At 38.2% G+C, this 25,323-nt stretch overlaps 1 protein-coding gene across 2 annotated transcripts; it reads right to left on the bottom strand.

Annotated features, from left to right (window-relative positions):
- Nucleotides 1–16,186: 16,186 nt before the first annotated feature.
- On the bottom strand, nucleotides 16,187–18,884 carry LOC131144362 (myb family transcription factor IPN2-like). Of its 2 annotated transcripts, none has more exons than XM_058092960.1 (6): nucleotides 18,579–18,884; nucleotides 18,334–18,410; nucleotides 18,065–18,131; nucleotides 17,752–17,818; nucleotides 17,542–17,614; nucleotides 16,187–17,266 (listed from the first exon to the last, which is right to left on the bottom strand). In XM_058092960.1, exons 1-6 carry the CDS (start codon nucleotides 18,748–18,750, stop codon nucleotides 16,421–16,423), a joined length of 1,302 nt encoding a protein of 433 aa, XP_057948943.1. In that variant the 5' UTR covers nucleotides 18,751–18,884; the 3' UTR covers nucleotides 16,187–16,420. The 2 variants fall into 2 exon arrangements, with proteins under 2 accessions (XP_057948943.1, XP_057948944.1); XM_058092961.1 differs by having other exon boundaries at nucleotides 17,542–17,584; nucleotides 18,579–18,883.
- Nucleotides 18,885–25,323: the final 6,439 nt, after the last annotated feature.

Here is a 25,323-nt window from a genome sequence, read left to right as displayed (position 1 = left end):
TAATGAGCAGATCCAACTATCCCAAAATCCAGCACACATGCCCGCAACATATCCTCGAGAATTCAAATGGTCCTCTCTTGCAAACTCTTCTAGAACTGAGAGGTGAACCATGGATCTCAATATGAAATAATGGAAACCGTGACGCCATGAAGTCGTACAATCTCTTGCACATAAAGCTCTGCCAGCCTATTCATAGAATAGCTGACTTTAATAGGAATGAAGTGCGCAGTCTTAGTCAAACGATTCCTTATTACAAAGATGGCATTCTGTCCATGCACTACTGAAGGCAATCCCGATACGAAGTCCATTGAGATATGCTCCCACTTCCATTTAGGGATATCAAGTGATTGAAGTGGTACCTCTGGCCTCTAGTGCTCTACTTTTACCTATTGGCATGTCAGACAATGTTCCACGAATCTGGTAATCTCCCTCTTCATGTTACTCCACCAGAAGGTTTCTCACAAATCTCTATACATCTTCGTGCTTCTAGGATGAACAGTATAGAGAGAGCGATGAGCTTCCTCCAGAATTTTCTTTTTAATACCTATGTTGTTAGGCACTCACAATGTGGCATGAAATCTGAAAACTCCATCCTCAGAAACATTGAAGTCCGATTGCTACTCACTTCGTACTTTCTCCATAATTTCCATCAACTTCTTGTCTCTCATCATAGTGACTTTAATTTTCTCTTGTAAGGTTGGTTGAATGATCAAACCAGCCATGATCGCACATGGATCCCCGTCCACTATCTCTACCTCTAACCTCTCTAGGTCCATCCTGATCTGATGTTGTACAACAACCGATGAAACTAATGCACCCACCAACTTACAACTCAAAGCATCAGCTACCACATTAGCCTTTCCTAGGTGATAACTAATCGTACAGTCGTAGTCCTTAATCAATTCAAGTCATCTTCTCTGCCTCATATTCAATTCCTTTTGAGTGAAAAAGTATATAAGGCTCTTATGATCAATAAAGATCTCAAACTTTTCACTGTATAAGTAGTGCCTCCGGATCTTTAATGCATAAACTACTACTGCTAGCTCCAAGTCGTGCGTTGGATAATTCTTCTTGTACTCCTTGAGTTGGCGAGAAGCATACGCAATAACCTTTCCTTGCTACATCAATACACACCTGAGTCCTTTCTAAGATGTGTCACTATAGATCATAAATCCACCCTCTCCTAATGAAATGGTCAACCCTGGGGCAGTGACTAGACGTTGCTTCAACTCCTAGAAACTCTACTCGCATTCACTAGTCCACTTAAACTTTCTGTTCTTTCTCGTAAGCTGTGTCAGAGAACCTAATAGCCTCGAAAACCCTTCCATGAACTAGCAATAGTATCCTGCCAGATCCAAGAAACTTCTAACCTCGTGCACATTCTCTGGTCTTACCCAATCCACTACCACCTCCACTTTGCCTGGGTCCAATGAAATTCCTTCCCTGGACACTACATGTCCCAAAAATGCAACCTGTTCCAGCCAGAATTGAATTTTTCTTAAATTTAGCATATAGATTTCCTTCTCTCAACACCTGAAGCACTATCCTCAGATGTTCCTCTGGGCTCTTTGAATACACCAATATATCGTCAATAAACACTACCACGAACTGGTCCAAATACTGGTGAAAAACCCTGTTCTTCATATCCATGAACACTGCAGGAGCATTTGCAATCCAAACGGCATAACCAGGAATTCATAATTATCATACCGAGTTCTGAATGCAGTCTTTAGAACATCTTTTACCCTAACCTTCACCTAATGATACTCAGATCACATATCGATCTTGGAAAGACCTGTGTGCCCTGTAGCTGGTCAAATAAATTGTCAATACGGGGTAACGGGTACTTGTTCTTCACTATTACCTTATTAATTTCCCTATAGTTGATGCACATCCTCATCAGCCCATCCTTCTTTTTTACGAACAACATCGGTGCTACCTAGGGTGATATGCTCGGTATGATAAACCCTTTATCAAGAAGTTCCTGCAACTGCTCCTTTAACTCCTTTAGTTCAGCTGGAACCATTCTGTATGGAGCCTTAAAAATTGATGTTGTCACAGAATTTAATTCAATGGAAAAATCCACCTCGCAATCAGAAGGCAACCCCAGTAAGTCCTCAGGAAAAACATCTGAGAACTCCCTTATCACTAGGATATCCTACAGCTTGAGTCCTTCCTTTGGTGCTTCTTTTACAAATTCTAGGTACCCTTGGCCACTCTCTAGAAGTAACCTCTTTGCCTGAATTGCTGAAAGGATCTGTGGTTCAAAACGCACACATGACCCGGCGAATTTAAACACTTGCTCCTCTGGAGGTCTAAATACTACCTCCTTCCTGTGCCAGTCAATGCTCGCATAGCTAAATGCTAGCCAATCCATCCCCAAAATGACATCGAACCCATGCATGTCAAAAGCAATTAGGCTGGCAGGTAGCGTTCTTCCCTGAATCTTCACTGGGTAGTTTCTGATCACCTTACTACATACCACAACTAACCCTGCCGACATTACCACACCTAACTCAACATCTAATAGCTAAGTCTCTACCTCGCACAATTTAACCAATCCCTAAGCTACAAAAGAGTGTCGCACCTGAATCAAACAACATTACAACATTATTTGATAGAATGGAAATAGTACATGTCACCACATCGCAGGCGTTCTCCGCATCTCCTGGCATAAGTAAATACACCTATGCCTGGGCGATTCCCCTCTGATGACCAACTCGGGGTGCCTGGTTACCTCCTCGATACTAAGACTGTGGAGGTGCATAATTCAATGTCACACAGCAGTCTCGTGCTATATGCCCTGCCCCATCACACCAGAAGCAGCCAGTTGATCCACCTCTACACTCGCCCCAATGCCTCTTATGGCCTCTGGGACAGGTAGGACACGATGAATCCCCTTAATGGGCTCGATATTCCATCTGCTCTCATTGGCCCATGAAATTACCAGGTCGCCTCCATGAACTTTGGATGGTGCTGGTCTAAAACCCTTGAGGCAAGGGCCTCTTCTTATGATTTACTATTCTCTCACCCTCTTGAATACTGGCCTCAAATGCCATGGTCTTATCCACCAACTCATAAAAACTTTGGGTCAACAACGCCACCACCTGTGTACGTATTTCCTGCCTCAAACCCTTCTTAAACTTCTAGACCTTCTTTAGCTCGTCTAGGATCATGTATGGAGCGAAGCGGGATAGCTCCATAAACTTGGCCACGTACTGCTGTACAGTCAAGTGTTCCTAATTGAAATTTAGGAACTCCTCTACCTTAGTCTCTTGAGTGGCAATAGGGAAGTATTTGTCAAAGAAAACCTCCCTGAAACAACTTTAGGTAATAGCTACAAGTTTTGGATGCTGTTCCTCCAATAGCTTTGCTGATCTCCACCACCTCTTCACTTACCCCACTAATTTAAAGGTGGCATAGCACACCTTCTGCTCCTCCGTGCACTCAACTACCCCTAGAAGTTCCTCTATTTCCTGAACCCAATCTTCAACTACGATCGGATTCACCCCTCCTGCAAATACCGGCGGATTCATCTGGGTAAATTGCTGAAAAGTGTAGCCCCGGCCAACCGGTGGCTGATCCTACTCTCTAGAGTCCTTCTGGTTCTTCTTCCTAGCCTGACACACTATAGTTCGCAACAATGCCTAAGCATCTATATCATCCTCACTGAAAGTATCCATGTGATTATCCCCTCCAGCTACGATGTCCTTTTCCCTGAGATCCATCCTGAAGATATAATAGAAGCCGACTTAGAAATTCCACATTTATCATGGCTGATGCAAGTATGGAAAGAAGAAATAACATAACATTTGAGTTTACAGTTAAAGGAATCATTTATACAATTATGCTACAAAACCGTCAAGCTACCGGCCTCTAACCATAACACTAACACTACGCACATACTCATCCGACCTAATGTTCCCACTTAAATTTCCAAGTTCCAATCTCTTAACTCAAAAACGAAATCATTGATGGATTTACCATGGTTTTCCTAAAATTTCCATTCCAAGAAAAATACAGAAGACTATCAAAGGATTTCTACCCCTAAGCTTCCAGATCAAGACTCACCTAATCTATCCATTCCTATCCTTAACTTATCTTAACCTATACTCTGGTAATTATCAACTGTCAAAGTCTATAGAACCTAACAAACCTAGGCACTAATACTACCTGTAATGCCCCGACCCACCACGTGGGCCCGGGGTGCTACTTTAGTGACGTCTGTGTACCAGATACCTCAATCATCATATAATAGCAATGGAAATAAATGATACATTCTCCAAAACATATTACCAGAGTTCTAAACTACTGACATACATAGTAGTCTCCCAATATCCAGATTATAGACCATAATATAATACCAAAAACCATCTCAGCCATACAATCCTATTACACATCTAGGGACTTTAAAAAAAATACTTAATTACATTAGAGTTCTTACAGACACTCACAAAAATTGAAACTAGCTATCACCCTGCCCGGAGCTTGCTAAGCTCTATCTCAAGATGGACATGAAAAGCTAATTTGTATATTGGGGTGAAACACTTCTCAATAAAGCAGACTAAGTTAATATCAGTGTATGGCCAGCATGAGTTTTAGTGTATGCAGAAAACATTCCATTTGCCTTTTAATCGAAAATAGCAGTTATCCATTATACTCACTTTGCACAGTTTAGTATACCCCTTCGTTTCCACAGTATAAGCCATTTCAATAATTAGAGATATCATTTACATAAATTAACATATATGTGTAAAAGACATTCCCTCAAACTAAACAACATGCTTAACCCCTAAAACGGGTGTGCGGCTCGAAGGCTGGACTTAAACCTGCGGGATCAACCCATACAAATTCAAAATATCCATCTACTAATACACCTGTAGACATCCGCAACCCAGTTGCAGGTCTGATTACCTTACCACTTCCTAGTCTGAACCCCAGGGAAGGTACCACCTCTATGTAGGATAATCAGGTGAAACCACCCTACACCTCTCAATCAGGTGTGGGCGCACATGGCCAAATAATAATTCCCTAGTAACGGTACTGTGCTCATAACTGGTCCTCAGGTTTCTTAAACCATATTGTGCAATTTAAGAAATAAAATTGTAGTTTAAATCTCATTTTGTACAAAACCTACCATTTAATAAAACCAAGCTCCCAGCCGTCACATAATACTCGGCCCCGACCACCAAATACCACTCAGCTCTCAGCCATTAAACAAAACCCCGGCCCTCGACCATCAATTAAAACCTAACCCCTAGCCATCAAGAAAAACTTGGCCCCGGGCCGTCACATAAAACCCAACCTGCAACCATCATATCAAAACCCAACATTTTTCACAAATAGTTCTAGTATGTTTCACAAACAGTTCTAGTATTTTCACAACCATACAAAAATTTGGTTATACAATAACCCCCAAATATTATTCACCTGCCACATGATTTTAGTATTTAAACGTAGTCCATAAATAACAAACAAATACCTCATAATATATTTAATTGATAAACAAACCTTTCACCGTCCATATTATTCAAAATATCATCTCATATATCCTAGGTTTGAAAAGTCCATTTTGAATGGTTGGTTTTCGAAATAACAACTGAAAACATAAATATACATATATACGAAGAAGTTTGATCGATTTAATTTCAGTAAAAACTTGACTTAACTTGATCCCCTTACCTTTTTACTGAGAGAGTTCCTATGACAGTCTTAAAGCCCAACCCACAGCAACACGAGCTTCAACACCCTGAAAACAGATTTTCCCTGTTCAAACAACTCCACCCCAAAATAATAATCATTAAACATCCCCAAGCCCATACACCCCATTTAATTGGTTAAATGTTGGACAAATAACCCATTTCTACCCATACCTCAACTTTGGAGTGATGCCTGGAAAACTCGAAACACGATTCTGTTCCAGTGAACTCATAGAGAATTTCCTTTAGATCCTCGTGGTGACTTCCGATCGTAGATTCGGGCGACGAATGGCAAGAAATCAAAGAGAGAAAGGGTGGGGTGAGTGGGTTAGAGAGAGAGAGAGAGAGAGAGAGAGAGAGAGAGAGAGATAGGTTTTCTTAATCAAGAAGTAATTTAAAACCTATTTATAGGCCGTTTACTCGGTCGAGTTCGTCGACGAATTGGAGCATTCATCGACGAATTAAAGAAAAGCATTTGTCGACAAAAGAAGAGGTTCATTGACAAACCTTAAGCTTGAAATTTCCTGTCATTCGGGATTTCTTTGTTGACGATGTCTGAACTTCGTCAATGAGTTGTCGATGAGTCACAAAAAGGAACTCATCAACGAAAACAAGGGATTCATCAAAGAGTCCTTCTGCTTTGCCCTTTAAAATTTTCCTTTCTTCTTTTATTTTTCGAGTTCAGGTTTCTACAATGGATGTGCGACTACAAGTATTTTTGGAAACAAATTATGAAAACTTGAAAGGTTATTGAAAAACATGGAGGAGTTTGCTTAAATCATGTAAAAACTTGGGTTTTTATGGAAAAACCATGAAAATTAAGACAATATTAGCAAAATACTCAACCAACTACACTCTAATAAGTGTAAAGATTCAAAAACATGCAAAATCCCAAAAGAAATAGAGAAGAAGTGCAAAAAATGCACTATGGGGATTTGGTGGTCGACCACTTGCAAAGGGCAAGTCAACCACCTGGTAGCCAATGACTACTATTTCAAAACAATAAAAGTTGGTTGACAACCTTCATGGGCTAGTCAATCGCTTGAAATATAATTTCTTCTAGAAATTCCATTTTTTTAATCTTTTTGCATGCTTTCTTTCATGAAATGGAAATATAAATACTATAAGACTTCTACGACATAAATAATACCATGAAATTGTACTAAAAACATGGCAAATCACAACAATAACATAGAAACGCATCTAAGTACCATGCACGTTAATCTTCGTGAAAGTGAATCGAACTTGAAAGGGAGAAGGGTTAGGCACTAGCCTTGTAGAGAAATATGGTTTTGTAGATCAAGTAAGAATCCCTCTTTATATAAAACACACACAAAAAAAAACCTTTTTCACAATGAAGGAAAGATATTTCCTTCTCTTTTTCTTTTCCAAAATAAGTTTATTTTGGAACTTTAAATACACTTGGAAAATGTAAACTTGCCCCCACTTGGACATGCCCAAACTGTCCCTAAGGAAACCTTTTTTTATAGACCACCAACGGAAGAAGGGAAAAACCACATGAGATTGAATTTCAAAATTCAAATTAAAAAATAACCACCAAAAACTACCAACTACCAACTTTTATTGTCAGAGGTTTATATGTTACACCAAAAGGGCACATGACATCCCCAAAATTCCTAACCAAACTCAAAGTTTTGAATTTTGGCAGGTCTAGTTGACTGCCAAAAGTGGTCAGTTGACTGCCTTAGTTGAATTTTCTCTCTTTTTTATTTTTTTCCATAGATTTTTTTTTTTTTATAATCAAAATTTTCTTTGCTTTGGAGGGTAATAAATGACTACCAATAGTGATTAAGGGAGGCAAAGACTTCCTAGTTGCTTTGATAGGCATCATCAATATCTCCTAAATCATCCTTAACTTAGTGATATTCTTACTAATGCTTCGCCAATTGGTGGATTAATCATTAATTACCTTGTAGTTAGAAAGTAGGAATAATGGGAGTTAAAAGAAGTAATGTGCGAAGTGAGACACCTTGTTGGAGTTAATCATTCTAGTAGTCCGTTGGATCATCATTGCTAAACAACTCATTCCATTTCATATTATTTTTCATAAAGGGTCTTATATCTTGATTATGGACAAGAAAAAGTATTCTACTTCTATTTTGTAGTGTTGTGCATCATTTAGAAGTCCCATAGGGCATGTCAAATTCATTACTATCACAAATAGTATTTGCACGAAGAGCAAGCTTTGCTCTAGGAAACCTATGGAATGGATTAGGGATGGAGCCTAGTTATAACTAGAAGGAGAAGCAAAAGCAACATGAAGAAAGAAAAGGTAAGAGGTTAGAATAAAAGAATTGAGATGAGAGGACTAAATCTAGACTAGATGAGGAAGCAATAAAGAAGAATATACAACTAATGCAATTGGCAACTAGCCAATAGTGAAAAAGGATTCTCCTAGAGGGTCAACATCCTAACAATTAAAGAGCATAGGAATTTCATATTAGAAGCTTCAAACTTAAATATCGATCAACCACCTGGTTATGTGAAGAAGGGAAAAGAAGATAGAGTGTACAAGCTGAAGAAAGCACTCTATGGTTTGAAGCAGGCACCTCGTGTGTGGAACATGAAGATTAATGATTATTTTTAGAAGAATGGATTTGACAAATGTCCCTACGAGCATGCGCTATACATGAAGATGGAGGCATATGGAAGTGTGTTGATTTCCTGCCTATATGTTGACGATCTAATTTTCACCGGAAACAATCCAGAGATGTTTGCCGCTTTCAAAAGGAGCATGGTCAAAGAATTTGAAATGACATATATTGACCAGATGGCTCATTTTCTTGGCATAGAAGTCGTGCAAAGCGATAAGGAAATTTTCATCTCTCAGAGCCACTATGCAGAAGACGTACTGAAGAAGTTTGGGATGGACAAATGCAACCCTATGACAACTCCGATGAAACGGGATTAAAGATGAGAAAGAATGAGCAAGGAGATGTTGACCCCACATATTTCAAGAGTCTAGTTAGAAGCTTGAGGTATTTGATGTACACTAGACCAGATATACTCTATCGAGTTTGACTTGTCACCAAGTACATGGAGACTCCTAAACAATCCCATCTAAATGCAGCAAAGAGGATACTCCGCTATGTTAAGGGTACCATCACTGATGGTATGTTTTATTCATCAAAAGGTGATTGCAAGCTTATTGGTTATTCAGATAGAAATTGGGGAAGAGATCTTGATAAAAGAAAAAGCATGACTAGATTCACATTCTTCATGGGATATACAGCGTTTACATGGTCATCAAATAAGCAACCCATTATAACGTTGTCATCATATGAAGTTAAGTATGTTCCTGCCAGCTCAGCTGTTTGTCATGGTATATGGATCAGGAATGTACTAAAGTATCTGGGATTTCTTTAAGATAACCCCACAGAAGTTTACATCAACAATCAATCAGCGATTGCATTTGCAAAGAATCTAGTACTCTATGAAAGAAGCAAGCATATTGATACTCAGTATCATTTTATCAAGGAGCATGTCAAGAAGAAAGAAGTGGAGCGGATATCTTGTAGAATGTATGATCAGATTGCTGATATTTTCACAAAGTCACTCAGGCATGATATTTTTGCAAAACTTGAGACAATGCTCAAAATGACAAAGCTAGGAGAGTCAAGTTTAAGGGGGGATGTTGAAGATTAAACTTGAACAATGGGACGGTAGTAGCAAAACTTGGTCAATAGTAGCTCCACCAACCCAACCCAATATTGTTGAAATTTTTTGAAATGTAGGCAACCTACTCCACCTACTAGCCAATTTCATTGAAGTTAATATCAACCTACCATTCATCCTTTGCTATAAATAGACGTGTGTGTGTGTGTGTGTGTGTGTGTGTGATGTGATGTGTGGTGTAGAGAGGGTGAATAACCAGTGAGAAGAGAGTTTGTGTATTTAGAATTCCTCTGTAATAACTTTTTTCAAATTGAAATCAATTGAGTGTATTTGTGTGCAATTCTCATTGAGTTTCAGCCACAACCAGTGATTGATTGAGTCCCCTCCACCCATCAATAATAAACATGTCTTTCTCTAGGTAAGAGGAACATATTTGCTGTAATTATTGTTGAAATAGCAAACTTGACTGGAGATGGCCAGCAGCCCACCGCTGTTGATTTCTCTGGAATCGGTAGGCAACCTACTCCACCTACCAGCCCACCTCCGTTGAAAATGTACTCCCACAATTGTTGATTTTTCGTTTTTTGTATCTGCTATAAATAGTTGTGTGTGTGTGTGTGTGTGTGTAATGTAATGTGGTGTGTTGAGAGAGCAATAGCCAGTGAGGGAGTGTTTTGATTCCTCTGTAATTCAGTTTTGAAATAAATTAAATGTGTTTGTTGTTTGATATTGATTCTCACTGAGTTTCAGTTACAACTAGTAACTGAGTGTCCTTCTCCATCATTAGTGGTATCAGAGCGTCCAGGTACACCGGCATTCACCAAACAGAGGCGAACAGAGGAGAAATTCAATTTTCTTCCTAGTTTTGAAGTTGCTCAAAATCCAAAATTGAGCCTACCATTGTGCAATTCGACTCGAGACGATTCCAACGGTGGAAACCATATCGCAAATGAACTTTGGGAGGCTTCACACGTGCTCACATGCGCCTTAGACGGTTTCAAGTGCCACACGCACCGACAAAGACTCCGGCCGCTGGCAACACACGCCCACACACTTTGCACACGTCTTCCTCGCCCACTTAGTGAGATCCGACCCGGCCAGCAACCCGCGACTCAGATATGCGACCCACAAATCGGATCCGTACCCAAGACCCGACCCACTTCTAACCCGTGTCCCAGCCACCGAAATATGGCACACGCAGATGATGCCATAGGGAATAACGGTAAGCTCTAACGCCGTTCACAGCCGTTAAGTTGAACCGGCCAATTTAAAAACCACCCAAAAAATTCCTATAGCTGGTTCAATGACTTTTGGACCGGTTCTTTGCAACCCAAAATCGATTCCTAAGGTTTTTCAACCTTATGAACACATTGGTGGCATCATATTTGCCAAAATCAACCCCTATCTCTCTGTTTTTATATATTAAATTAAATGGCGAACGGTGCTGCCCAAGCGGTCATTCTAAAATTGACTCGAGAGAATTATGAAAACTGGTCTATTCAAATGAGAGCCCTACTAGGTGCTCAGGTTGTCATGGACATCATTGAAGATGGGTACAGAGAAAGCCCATCAAAAGAAGCAGAAGCAGTTATGTCCGATGCTCAAAGAACAATCCTGCGAGCCGATTGAAATAAAAATTGTAAGGCGAAATTCATAATCTACCAAGGCCTTGATGAGGCCACGTTTGAAATCATCACCTCAACCAAGACATCCAAAGAAGTTTGGGACTCTCTCCATCGAACACACAAAGGTGCAGATAAAGTGAAGAAGATTCGTCTTCAAACATTGCGAGGTGAGTTCGAATCTCTAAAAATGAAATTTACTAAATCTATTGCTAACTACTATACATGAGTTATGGTAGTATCACATCAATTGAGAAGAAATGGAGGGACTCTCAATGACGAGAGAATTTGTGAGAAAATTTTGCGATCTCTAGATCCAAAATATGATTATATAGCTGTGACCTTAGAAGAAACAAAAGATTTGGAAACAATGTTAGTAGAAGAACTTGTGGGCTCACTCCAAGCCCATGAACAGAAAGTCAACAAAAGAAGTGATGATAAAGCACTGGAGCAAGCCCTCGAAATGAAGTTGTCCCTCACTGCAAATAGATACGACAAAGGGAGGATGTCACAGCAAGGAAGAGGATGAGGTCGAGGATCTCATGGAAGAAATTCTGGAAACTTTGACTCTAGAAGAGGTGGCAGAGGCAGAAGAGGTCCCACTAAAGGAGGACGAAATCAACAGAACTAGGTCCCACGATGCAGAGGACAAGGAAGAAAAGGAGGATACAATAACCACTCGAATGTAGACAAAAGAAACATTCAATGCTACAACTGTCATAAGTACGGACACTATAGCAATGAGTATTGGGGGTGACACAAGAAAAGGTTAGCGAGGAGGCTAACCTTACTGAAACTAAACATGCAGATGGAAAGTCGTTGATGCTGATGACACACAATTCAACTCCCCAGGACCAAAGTGTTTGGTACCTTGATTCTGGAGCCAACAATCATAAAACTGGCAGGAAAAACCTATTCTTTGAATTTGATGAGAAAGTTCAGGGGGAGATCTCTTTTGGTGATAACTCTAAAATCCCAGTATGAGGGAGAGGAGACGTTTTTTATCAAACAGAAGTCCGGAGATCATGCTTTCATCTCCAACGTCTACTATGTGCTATCCATGAAGACTAATATACTTAGTCTCGAACAGCTCGTGGAGAGAGGCTACGGAATTAGCCTTAGTGATAAACAGATGGTGATTACAGACACTCGAGGAAAGTTTGTTACTCGAGTTCAAATGGAAAAGAATTGAATGTTTCCGCTTGCCATCCAACATGATACGCCAAGGTGTTTGAGTGCTATCATTAGAGACAAAGAATGGCTATGGCGTCTAAGGTATGGACATCTAAATTTTGAAAGTTTGAAACAATTGGGAAGCAAGAAGATGGTGAAAGGCTTACCCAATATCCACCATCCAAATGTAATATGTGAAAGTTGTATTTTGAGCAAGCAACATAGAAATAGCTTTGGCAAGCAAGCAGACTGGAGATCTACCATGCCGCTTTAGCTAATACACACAAACGTGTGTGGTCCACTAAGACCATTTTCAAATGGACAGAATCAATACTTCCTCACCTTCATCGATGACTACAGCAGGAAGACCTGGGTCTACTTCCTGAAAAGGAAGTCAGAGGTATTCTATGAGTTCAAAGCTCTTGTGGAGAAACAGAGTGGCTACCGCATCAAATCACTTCGGTCAGACCAAGAAGGAGAATACAGAGACGAAGCTTTCCTAGAATTCCTTAGGCATCAAGGGATTCAAACACAGGTCACACCTACCTACACTAACTAGTTGAATGGTGTAGCTGAAAGGAAGAACCATACAATCCTTAACATGGCCAGAAACATGTTAAAGGATGAGAATGTGCCCAAGAGTTTTTAGGTAGAAGCAGTGTCATGTGCAGTCTATCTGCTCAATTGGTGTCCCACAAAGAGTCTTGATTCAAAACACCATATGAAACCTGGAGTACTCACAAGCCCAGTGTGAGTCATCTTAGGGTGTTTGGCTCCATAGCCTATGCCAAGAATCCAAAAGCAAGAAGGACAAAACTGGATGATAAAGGAGAGAAGTGTATCCTTGTAGGATACGGTGATAGCACCACAGGATATCGACTCTACAATCCCATCAACAAGAAAGTCTTTCACAGTTGGGATGTCATTTTTGAAGGAAATGAATCCTGGAAATGGGACTAGACTGAATGTTCCAAAGATGCAGAATTGACACTTGAAGGAGAAGAACGTACACAGACAAGAGAAGTGGCTATCGAGCTATAAGTTCCCGAGCTGCATACACCTCCATATGGTTCATCACAGAGGAATGAAGCTCCATCACCAATAATGTGTGAAATCTTAGACATGAGACCTAGAGGAGCTTGAAATCTAGCTGACCTGTATGAAACTATAGAACCAATAGAAGAGTATGTTACTCTATATTGTCTGTTGTTGACTAACGACCTAGTTAGCTTTGAGGAAGCTAACGAAGAAGACAAATAGAGAAAAGCGATGGATGAGGAGATTCAATCCATCGAAAAGAACAAAACTTGGGAGTTGACAAATCTCCCGAAGGGCTACGAAACTTTTTGTATGAAATGGGTCTACAAGACCAAGAAGAATGTTCAAGGAGAAGTTCAGAGATACAAAGCGAGACTTGTCTCCAAAGGCTACAAGCAAAAAAAAAGGGATTGATTATGGAGAAATTTTTGCCCCAATTGCCAGGCTTGAAACCATCAGATTACTAATTTCACTTTCAGCACAAAATGGATGGAAGATTTACCAGCTAGATGTGAAATCAGCATTTCTGAACGGTTTTCTGGAAAAAGAAATTTATATCGATCAACCACTTAGATATGTGAAGAAGGGTAAAGAAGATAAAGTGTACAAGTTGAAGAAAGCACTTTATGGCTTGAAGCAAGCACCTCGTGCGTGTGGAACATGAGGATTGATGACTACTTCCAGAAATATGGATTTGAGAAGTGTCCCTATGAGCATGCGCTATACATGAAGATGGAGACAAATGGAAGCATGCTGATAGCCTGCCTATATATTGATGATCTGATATTCACCGACAACAATCCAGAGATGTTTGCTGCTTTCAAGAGGAGCATGGTAAAAAAAATTCGAAATGACAGATATTGGCCAGATGGCTCACTTCCTTGGCATAGAAGTCGTGCAAAGCGAGAAGGGAATCTTCATCTCCTAGAGCCACTACGCAAAAGAAGTACATAAGAAGTTTGAGATGGAAAAATGCAATCCTATGACAACTCCGATTGAAACTAGATTGAAATTGAGAAAGAATGAGGAATGAGATGTTGACCCCACATATTTCCAGATTCTGGTTAGAAGCTTGAGGTATTTGACATGCACCAAACTAGATATACTCTATGGAGTTGGACTTGTCAGCAGGTACATAGAGACTCCTAACTAGTCCCACCTGAATGTATGGAAAAGGATACTTCGATATGTCAAGGGTACCATCACCGATGGTATGTTCTATTCATCAAGAGGTGATTGCAAACTTATTGGCTATTCAGACAACGATTGGGGAAGAGATCTTGATGAAAGAAAAAGTACGACGGGATTCACATTTTTTATGGGAGATACAGCATTTACATGGTCTTCGAAGAAGCAACCCATCGTAACGTTGTCATCATGTGAAGCTGAGTATGTTGCTGCCAGGTCAACTGTTTGTCATGGTATATGGATTAGGAATATACTGAAGCATCTGGCAAGATAACCCCACAGAAATCTACATCAACAACCGATCAGCGATTGCACTTGCGAAAAATCCAATTTACCATGAAAGAAGCAAACATATTGATACTCGGTATCATTTTATTAGGGAGCATGTGAAAAATAAAGAAGTGAAGTTGATATCTTGCAGAACATATGATCAGATTGCTGATATTTTCACGAAACCACCCAGGCATGATATTTTTGCAAGACTGAAGACAATGCTCGAAATGACAAAGAGTCAAGTTTAAGGGGGGATGTTGAAATAGTAAACTTGACTAGAGATGGCCGGCAACCCACCGCTGTTGATTTCTCTGGAATCGGTAGGCAACCTACTCCACCTACTAGCCCACCTCCGTTGAAAATCTACTCCCACAATTATTGATTTTCATTTTTTGTATCTACTATAAATAGTTGTGTGTGTAATGTAATGTGGTGTGTTGAGAGAGCAATAGCCAGTGAGCGAGTGTTTTGATTCCTCTGTAATTCAGTTTTGAAATAAATTGAATGTGTTTGTTGTTTGATATTGATTCTCACTGAGTTTCAATTACAACTAATAACTGAGTGTCCCTCTCCACCAATCAATTATTTACTTGGCAAGGTCTTTTAGATTAACTTAACTGTGTTTGATCTTCAAAATAATTTGCAAATAGCATAAAATATTCTTGAACTTGGGTTACATAAAAATAGAGTGTGAGCCCCAGTTATAGGTTGGATTGATATAGTGTAAGAACTAAAAATCTACTTTGGCATTATATGTATATATATACAAGCTAAGTTGTTATTTTTTTAGAAATAAGTATACCCTCAAAAACATATTACGTGCATTTTGCTAACAAATGGCAAGAAGTTAACATTTTTTAACTATTTAATTCTAGTCAACTAAAAATATCATAAACTCACGTGGCCACAAAGCTACATCATACACCTGATCAAATCGAAATAAGCTAATCATAGATTGTTTTTACAAGTATAGTACTAAAATTATATACACTGTACTTCTTTTACATATTTTAAATATTTAAATTCAAATCATTTTAGGTTTTCTATATACATGCACACACATACCAAAGCATTAGTTAGAAAAGGTTATTCAAATACTATCAAGGACCTAGAAAGCAAGAAGGCCTTGTCCCCAACTACACGACGTGGGGCGGGATATCGTCCAAGGTAATCGTGAAGAAATAAAAGGCAAAGAAATAAATAGATAAGGAAACACAGACACCATGACTATATATATATATATATAGGGACTTAAATACATGGCTTTTCTTTCTCACTAAAATTTTCTTGGAAGATTATAATTTCTTCAAAAAACGATATATTCGGAGGCAATTGTAAATTGAAATTACAGAGTTCTAATCGTGCCACTATGGGAATGCTTGTCAATCCACCTTCAAATGATCAAGAAAAAATACATTCAATAATTAATTGATTCTCACAAATCTTGCCAACAAACGGATCCGCCATGACATTATCCATTTTCAAAAAATTAAATCAGTAAGCTAGTGTATACATACATGCATGGGTCACAGCAGGAATCATACCAACAGCATGCTATTTGAAACATAAAATCGTACAATTAATTATTCAAACGTTTTTCCATGCATGACATTATCGATCATATATATATATATGTAGAGCCTCTAATGTGGATCCTTCAATCTAGAACCAAAACCCTAGCTAGCTAGCTAATATTCCCATGCATGCATACATCAATAAGTTATATAAGGAGGTGAAGAATAACCAGTCACATATATGTAACTAAACAACTTATAAACTCAATATTTAAATTCATCCATATGGTGAGTTTCTTCCTTGTGGCATGGCAGCAGCAGCAGCATTGATCATGGCATTAATTGGAAGTGACGCCCTTCTCGGCGATGGCCTCTCAAGTTTCGGTTCCAATTTCTTCTCAGCCAGGGCAGCTGCATGATCTCCATGGACTAGAACTGGGGGCTTAGTTTCATAAATGCTAGAAATAGAGTCTAAATCTGATCTATCCAAGGCCATAGCTCCCATGGGCATGGGTGCAATTCGAAGATGATGATGATGATGATGATGATGATCAGCTGCTTCTTGAGGTCCCAAGCAGGTGGAAGATGGTGCTGTTGTAGAAGCAGTAGTTCCCAATTGATCTTGTAGATGATGATGATGATGATGATGATGATGGAGCTCATGATCGTCATCATCATCCGACCAAACTAAAGGCCCCTTCCCAGTCGTACTCCTCTTTTTCCCTGCACACATATTATTGGTATCTGCAGCAGAAGAGGTATTATTATTATTATTATTATTATTGGGCATAAACCCTTCCGCAAGCAGTGCTGCCGACTGATGATCAAGGTTTTGGTGAAGATCGAATGGCTCTCCTCCGCCGCTGCTGCCACTGCCGCCTCCTCCGTATATATTCAAATCTTGAAGGCATGGAAAGGTATTCAAAGGGGAACTCCCATAGTCCTTGATGCTTCCCATCTCCGGAACCACTCCTGCATTTGCAATACCACTACTGCTACCAGCTTTATAGCTGTTTGAATTAATGTTGTTATTCTCGCCGGTAAGGGTCTGACAAGCTTTTTCCAGTATAGTTTGCATGTACTTCCCCTGTGCCTCAATCCTCAACTGAAGGTGCCTTTGTACCTGCACCCACCACCCATTGCATCCATCATACATTATGTATATATATACACACACTTCAGATCGACCATTATAAATGTTCCTTACTTGTTTCTTGATTAATGCAGGTGAAAAATTAGGTACATAATTCTGCACTAAACTAAAAAGTGCAACATGCATGCATACATTTATACATACATTATATATATATATATATATATATATGCAGAGAGAGAGAGAGAGAGAGAGAGAGAGAGAGAGAGAGAGAGAGAGAGAGAGAGAGAGAGTGAGAGTTACACCTCTAATTGTTCATGGATTCTTCTCTGCACCTCCAGTTGCATCCTAATGGCATAAGTGATGTGCGCGTTACCTCTAGAGTATGATATATTAAAATAAATATCATACATGTATTAAAAGATATATATATATATATATATATATATATATATATACATTTGCATGGTATATATATAAGTACACATTTAAGATTAATTATTATAACTACTTACTCATTCATGCTGCGGCCTATCATCCCAGAAGAAGATGCCGCATTTCTTGGAAGTTCTAGGGCGGATGCTGCAGCGATGGAGGTATTCGATCAAAGAAACCATATATGCATTAATAAAAAAAAAAAGTAAAGATTAATATCAAGTTATTGAATTGAAAGCAAAGATAAATTGCATCAAACTAACTAATATGTCTATAAATTAAGAAAGGCAGTAAGAGTAGGTAATTAAGAAATTAAGAAAATAAGAGCAAGAAGATGGAGTAGTAGTTACCATTCAAAAAAAAAAATGTAGTAGTTAGTAGCTCTCTACGTACCTCTCTCCCCATCTTTAATGGATTGGTCATTGAATTCCTTGTGAGGTTGCTTTCCAAGCCTGAATTTCTAATGAAAGGATAAAGAGAAAAAGAGAAAAGGAAATGAGCAGAGCGAGCAGCTGGCATAAATAAACCAACCCAATTCCTGGCCGGCCTGTAAAGACCGAAAGCCGCTGGTGCGCAGGAGTAGAAAAAGCAAAAGAAGCTAGCTATATATCACATGAAATATATATGTATATGTTGTCTTTAATTAATTGGATAATTCAAACCTGAAGATGGCTCTTTAGATGGTAAAGAGTGAGACCCTTCACACCCATTACTCTCATGATGGTTTTCGGCGTAGCCTCTGCAAATTAAAAAAATTACAAATAAAAATTTAAGGTCGAAGAACAAACTAGCTACTATATATGTCTGTGTGTATACAGGATATATATATATAGTATCGATGAGGAGATGGAAATAAAAATGAAGGACGAATGAGAAAGGTAGGAAAAGGGAAGGGGGGGTTGCATACTGTCAGGTCCCCCAAGCTGAGTGACAGCATCAACGAAACGCTCGTGAAGCTCGACGGTCCATCGGAGGCGGGGCTTTGGGTCTGTGGTGAGAACGAGCCCTGAGTCTCCCTGAACGCACATCCCTCTACTGTCGTGTGAATTCATAGATGAAGCCTTCTTCGGATGGAACATTCTCTCTCTCACAGCTCCCTCTCCCTCTCTCTCTCTCTCTCTCTCTCTCTCTCTCTCTCTCTCTCTGGAATTGAAAGAGATTCAAGAACAAATGCGATGCAAATAGGGAAGAATAGGGTGCGTTTTCTAAGAGGAGAGAGCGCCCTTGCCTTCTTAATTAGCTACAAACAATGGAGCGGACCAAGCTATCCCTCTTTTTCAAAAAACAAAATTAAATAAATAAAAATAATAATATGCAGGCATTCCGGCATTCCTTTCCCAAAAGGTGCTCTCTCCCTCTCTCTCTCTCTCTCTCTCTCTCTCTCTCTCTCTCTCTCTTCGCCAATGACTGTCACAGTCACGTTACATTACCTTAATATACTGTTTGCCAAAGTGCTCAAATAACCTTCTTTTTTGTTTTTTGTTTTTTTTTTGGGAGAAGTTATTAAGTATCCTAGAGAAAATAATGCCTCTAATTATGGTTAACTGTAATTTTGAGAGCATGTATATCTCCACATTACAGTGGATATATACATACCAGAGTCCACAGCAGAAGTCATCCACAAGAGAGAGAGAGAGAGAGAGAGAGAGAATCTTTACGTAGTGCATATCTCTATTCTCTATAGTGTTTTGGATCACTATGTATAACCTTTTTTTTTTTTTTTAATCCGTGGGTGTGGGTGTGGGTATGTGTGTGTGTGTGTGTGTGAAAATAACTAATGCTGGAGAGTATATCTTTAGTCATGTCCAAAGGAAGAGTACATCTTTGGAAGGTTATATATACCTATTCCGGCTTAAAGCTTTTTTCATAGTCAAGGTATGAATGCATATATACATATACATAATATATATATATATATATATGTATATGTATATGTATATGTATATGTATATGGCGGGCAAATAAGATCTTACACTTTACCCTTTCCTCTTTCCCCTTTCATATATATAAAAATATATTTCACTGCTTATATAAGTTTTTGTAAAACTTAATTATAAAACCATGCTGCTGGCAATAATGCACGACTCTTTTCCTCTGCTTCTTCGTACCACCTCCTTTTTAGCTTATTTGCACCACCTCCATAGGCTATGATGGTTAGAGCATAAAACCCTATCTCCTTTATGTCATTACCAACAAAAAGGCCTCATTATATTTCATACATGAGGGTAGAAAATTTTTATGATTATATATTAACTAATCATAAATTTATGATTGGGAACCTAGCTACCTACCTCTCTAATTTTAAGAAGTATGATTATCCTACTATCATTTGTGGCTACTTGGCATTACTATATATGTTTGTCACCTATGTTGGTATCTGAATGATGACCAAGTCAAGCCATGCCACAAAGATAAAACTTTCTTAGGATTTTATCTCATTGATCATTACTAAAATTAAGGTTATTTATCATTCAGTGGGTATAATATTAATGAAAATATCACTAAGGGACCATCTAGTAAGCACTAATTAATTATTAAGTGACGATCGACTATATATTTTCACTACAAAAAATCCTAACTTTAGCAGAAGATTTTTAGCAGCATTTGTTAAAAGAGCCGGTGTAGGAGGGGTTTGTAGCAGTGGTTTTGTTACCGCTGGTATTGGAGTAGTTTTAGCAGTGATTTTGAAGACTAGAGACCTGAATAATAGTCGCTAAAGGCATTAGCCAAAACTGCTCGACCACTAGAATTTTTGTAGTGTTTAGAGATGAAACTAAACTATAACAGTAGGTGCATGCATATGGCGGGTCAAGTGTTTTATGGATGGCAAGGACTCAAAGCACATCTAACACCTTCATGGGAATCAAATTCAATTATAAGCAATATACAAAACATTAATTCCAAGCCAAAATTAAGACAAATCTAATTCCCCACAATTTATTTAACTTATTCTAGGCAATTCCAAAATGAGTTCCCACAATTATAATGTAGAAACCCTCCTACCCCTACCATTCCCAGATTAGAAAAAATGCTTCCATCTATATTGATTTTTATCCAACTAGCTAGGAGTATGAGAATACCAAGAAATTTGATATCTCTTTGACACAAAAGAAGGAACATGTTCAAGGGGAATGACCAAGCATCTAGAAGCAGAGGAACATAGATATATCTTAAAGCCTACATTATTGAAGAAAGACTTGATTTAAATATAGGCAGTTTTGTCGGTGAAATTATCGAACCAAACAAAACTCACTCTTTGGCTTGGCCCAAATCAATATAAACTAACTAAATTATGTCCTAGATACTTGCCAACAATAAAATATCCTCTAGAAAATGTCTCTTCATTTTCTTGTAGTCATACAAAAATATAGTTGGGAGTAGGCATTGTTTGTTCCACACACACACACATATATATATATATACTTATTAAGTATTTAATGTAACCAATCAGGAAACAACTTGACCTAGGAAAATAGTGAAATATATGAAGTACATATTTAATGGTCAAATGGTACCGAAAAAACCAAGTAATTTACAGTTGACTAGTTTTTTTTTTTTTTTTTCAAAAGAATAAATTAGATGAATATGTTATTAGTGAAAACTTACAAAGTATTTCACATATGTACATATATGTTTTAAAGTAATTATTTTGACTATGCACCAACACGTGGCTAAAATGGAAATTTGCAACATTCTACCATTTACATTCCTCTAAATTATTGGTGTCAATATGGTGATATAACCATCATGGCCAAGGCCTAATTTATTGGGCAACCAAGTGAGGATTGAATCATAGTAACTTGGCTAAACATGGATAGCCAAGCATCGTCTTGTTTAGACTGGAGGAGCCTATGGGTAGGCTTGATACACATGGATGAACACCTACTTGACCAAAAAGTTTAAGCATATTGGGTCTTGTGTCCAACCATGTATATAAGCACCCATCATCCACTCTAATTTTTCAATGTAACACAAGTTTACAAGTGGAATTCTCAATAATCTCCCCCTCACTTGTGAATTCCAACCGCTCCCCCTTAAATGGAAACCATCTTCCTTATGGGAGTAAGCCCAATTCCCCAACAGTTGCTCAAGTGGGCCCTACTACTGGCACTTTACATGCCTCGGATTGCATTCCACATGCCTTCGAACCAATCCTACCTCCCACATCTTGACCCTATTCGGATCCATCCCAAGCCTAAATGATCCTTATTGGCCTCAGTCCTACAACTGTTAGCACGTCAGGAGAATTAGTTTCACTTCTCGACTTTTATGATATCGCTGACCTAGTTACGAACCATCGGCTCTGATACCACTTGTTAAGACCAAAAGAGCCTATGGATGGACTTGATACACATGAGTGAACACCAACTTGACTCAAAAGTTTAAACCTATTGGGTCTTGAACCCAACCATGTACATAAGCACTCATCATCCACTCTAATCTTCTAATGTGAGACAAGCTTACAAGTGGAATTCTCAACACGTCTAAGATACAATTGTCACATAATAATGACGTCCTCAAAAGCTACTCAAGGTTCAAAAGTCAAGGTTAAACTATTATAAGAAATCTATTTTTCCCTTCCTTCTCTCAAGCCTCTTTAATTATTTCTCTCCTATAATTTGTACAACTCTTGTTGCTCTCATTTCCAATGTTATAAGTTACTCCTCACTTGTTAAGACACCTACATGTTGATTTGATTAAGTTTCGTTTTATTATCTTTTGCCTATCATCTTACCCTCATTTATAGATAAACACCCTAACTCTGATGGGAGTGACGTGAAATCCCATTTCCAATCTTTTTGTTTCATAATTAATCTAAAAGGGTACAGTTTACTTCCCAGTAAACAATATTTCGGATGTAATTAGTAATCTTTAGTATACTCGTATGTTAAGTTCAATTGAGTAGGAGCAAATACCACTTTAAAGATGATGGGTTGCCTTAATTTTTTATTTGTTTTAATTTTTACATCCGGCTTATTAATATAAGTTAAATGTGAAACGGCAATGATGGGTCCGTGGAAAAAGTGGTTTTCAGTGAAAATGAGGAGAGCGGCACCCCCCCAGTGTATCAGAGGGAGAGAAGGGAGGAAAGAGTTTTGAACTATAGAGTGAGGATATGTGGTGGGTGGTGATGGGAGGTAGGATGTGAATGATGAGGAATGCGTAAAGGGTTAAGAATATTAAGGGGAATATGATGGATGTGGGGGGCTAGCTTTTGGCCGAGGGGACCTCTCTTTAGGTCTGTTGGGGACGACTCAACCTCTCCTCCACCCCTTTTGTGGACTAGAAGATTGTCCATTTCTGCTTCCCCCCCCCCCCCCCTTCCTTGCTTGCTTGCATATTTCACAAATTAAAAAAGCTATTCGTCTCTCTCTCTCTCTCTCTCTCTCTCTCTCTCTCTCTCTCTCTCTCTCTCATGCATACACACGAAAGGAAGGAACAAATTAATAAACAGGGTCAAAGCAATATCGATTGACGCATGCATGGACCCACTCACCCTACATATGGTAATTTTTTGAAAATAAAATACAAAGAAAGGAAGCAAAGAGCGAAGGTAGGATGAGTTAGAACATTGTAAAGGTAGGTATAGCCTAGTTAGGTGCCTCTCTCTCTCTCTCTCTCCAATCTCCATTCCACCCTTTTCTCCCTCCATGCAGCCATGTATGTCAAATCCCTACTGGGAATCGTAAATTATCGCACCAGAAACTGCGCATACTATTTAACCAAATCCATTGGAGGGAATAAATGCTTTCTTCTTTCCCAATCAAAGATAGATTCCGCCCTCAATGCAAAACCGAACATTTTTGAAACTTCATCTTAACTCTACCTATCATAATCCATATATATATATATATATATATATATATAAATGTTATATAAGAATTCTTTAAGACGTGCAAAAATAGATATTGAGAGAATAGTCATTATTATGAATTGCTTATTTCAACATCTTAAATTGGGAGCCACTGAAAAGGAGTGAATTAACTATTGTCAGTGACAATAGAAGTTGAAGTAGGAACATGCCTAAAACAATTTGAAATAAAATAGTGAACAAGTATTTAAATATTAAGAGAAGTCGATGGAAGTTTTGAAATCTCCATTTGTGTCCTTTTACAAACCCTAAAATAATTACATATATATATATATATATGACACTTATGTATTAATACGGTTGATAATCATAGCGTGCATGATTTTGCTGATTCAATTCCCTTCATAGAATTGCAACAGTTAAGGTACTAATTGTACCAATATGTCGTAGTCATCGGATGTCACGCCTGTCATGGGATGGTCAAGCTAGTTCAAAACGTACAAAAATGAATTCTATCTCTCTCTCTCTCTCTCTCTCTCTCTCTATATATATATATATATGTATTAATACATAATCATAGCGTGCATGATTTTGATTCAATTCCCTTCATAGAATTGCAACATTAAGGTACTAATTGTACAAATATGTCCTAACCATCGGATGTCATGCCTGCCATGTGGATGGTCAAGCTAATTCAAAACGTACAATAATGAAAATTCTCTCTCTCTCTCTCTCTCTCTCTCTCTCTCTCTCTCTCTATATATATATATATATATATAAGCTGCTCTTTACCCCTGCACATTAAATATAAGCAGTGGCTTTATTTTTCCAATCTGTTAAATGAGAAAAGCAGTTAGTAGTAGATTTGGAGATTCTTACGCCTTTAGAATACTTTGACACAATGCTGTCCTTTTAATTATTGTATTGTTTTGTTTTTATCATTTCAAATATTGAATTGGATCGAGCAAAGTTGGGGTTCAACTTTTAGTTCATGAAATAAATTAAATTCTGTATGAAAAAACCAGAGAGAGAGAGAGAGAGAGAGAGAGGGTTAGGGGGTGGGCATAGGTTAAGGTAAAGGGAGGATGGTTGCTTGAATTCGAAGCATCTTTATGATATGCTGGGCGGTGAATTATTCTCAACAAGAAGTGAATATGAATATGAATATATTCCATTTGAAATGGGCGAGGCTGGAAGTGAATCTGTGGGTCCCCCCCCCCCTACATACTATACTTATAAGCCTACTACCTTCTCTCTACTTTTCATGGAGGGGCCAGGTGGCGTATGCAGTTGCATTGTATGGGTTACGTACACCCTTATAATTATACGGGTCATGATCCATTTGGATCCATTTATTAAATGGGTGTACTCGCTTAACCGTATCCATCTACCCATTTAAATTTTCAACCTTAATTAAGATCTATATAATCTATCACATTTTAAAATATACTACAAGTAAATAATTAATATTATAATTTAAATTTCTATGTATATTAATCTATGCAATTAGCATCATAATTCAAAAAAATCTCTAGTATGTACATTATTTTATAATTATGAGCAATAATTATAATTGTATACAATTGGTTTGGTTCATATACGTACATGTATGATTCGATTTAAATATGTCCATAATTATGTAGCTATGTAATTTAACAACACAACTACGTTGCTAATACTTTAATTTAGAGATGTATGAACAAAAGTTTATTATCATGGACAAATTCATTTGAATATGTATACAAAAGTTTATTATCATCGATAGGAGTGCCAAAATGAGTTCACGGGCTGTAATAACTCGAAAAAAAAATATTAAATAATAAAAAAAATTATTAATTAA

This window comes from Malania oleifera, chromosome 12 (assembly GCF_029873635.1).
Source record: "Malania oleifera isolate guangnan ecotype guangnan chromosome 12, ASM2987363v1, whole genome shotgun sequence".
Taxonomy (NCBI): Eukaryota; Viridiplantae; Streptophyta; class Magnoliopsida; order Santalales; family Ximeniaceae; genus Malania; species Malania oleifera.
This window is presented reverse-complemented; position numbering and strand designations above follow the sequence as displayed.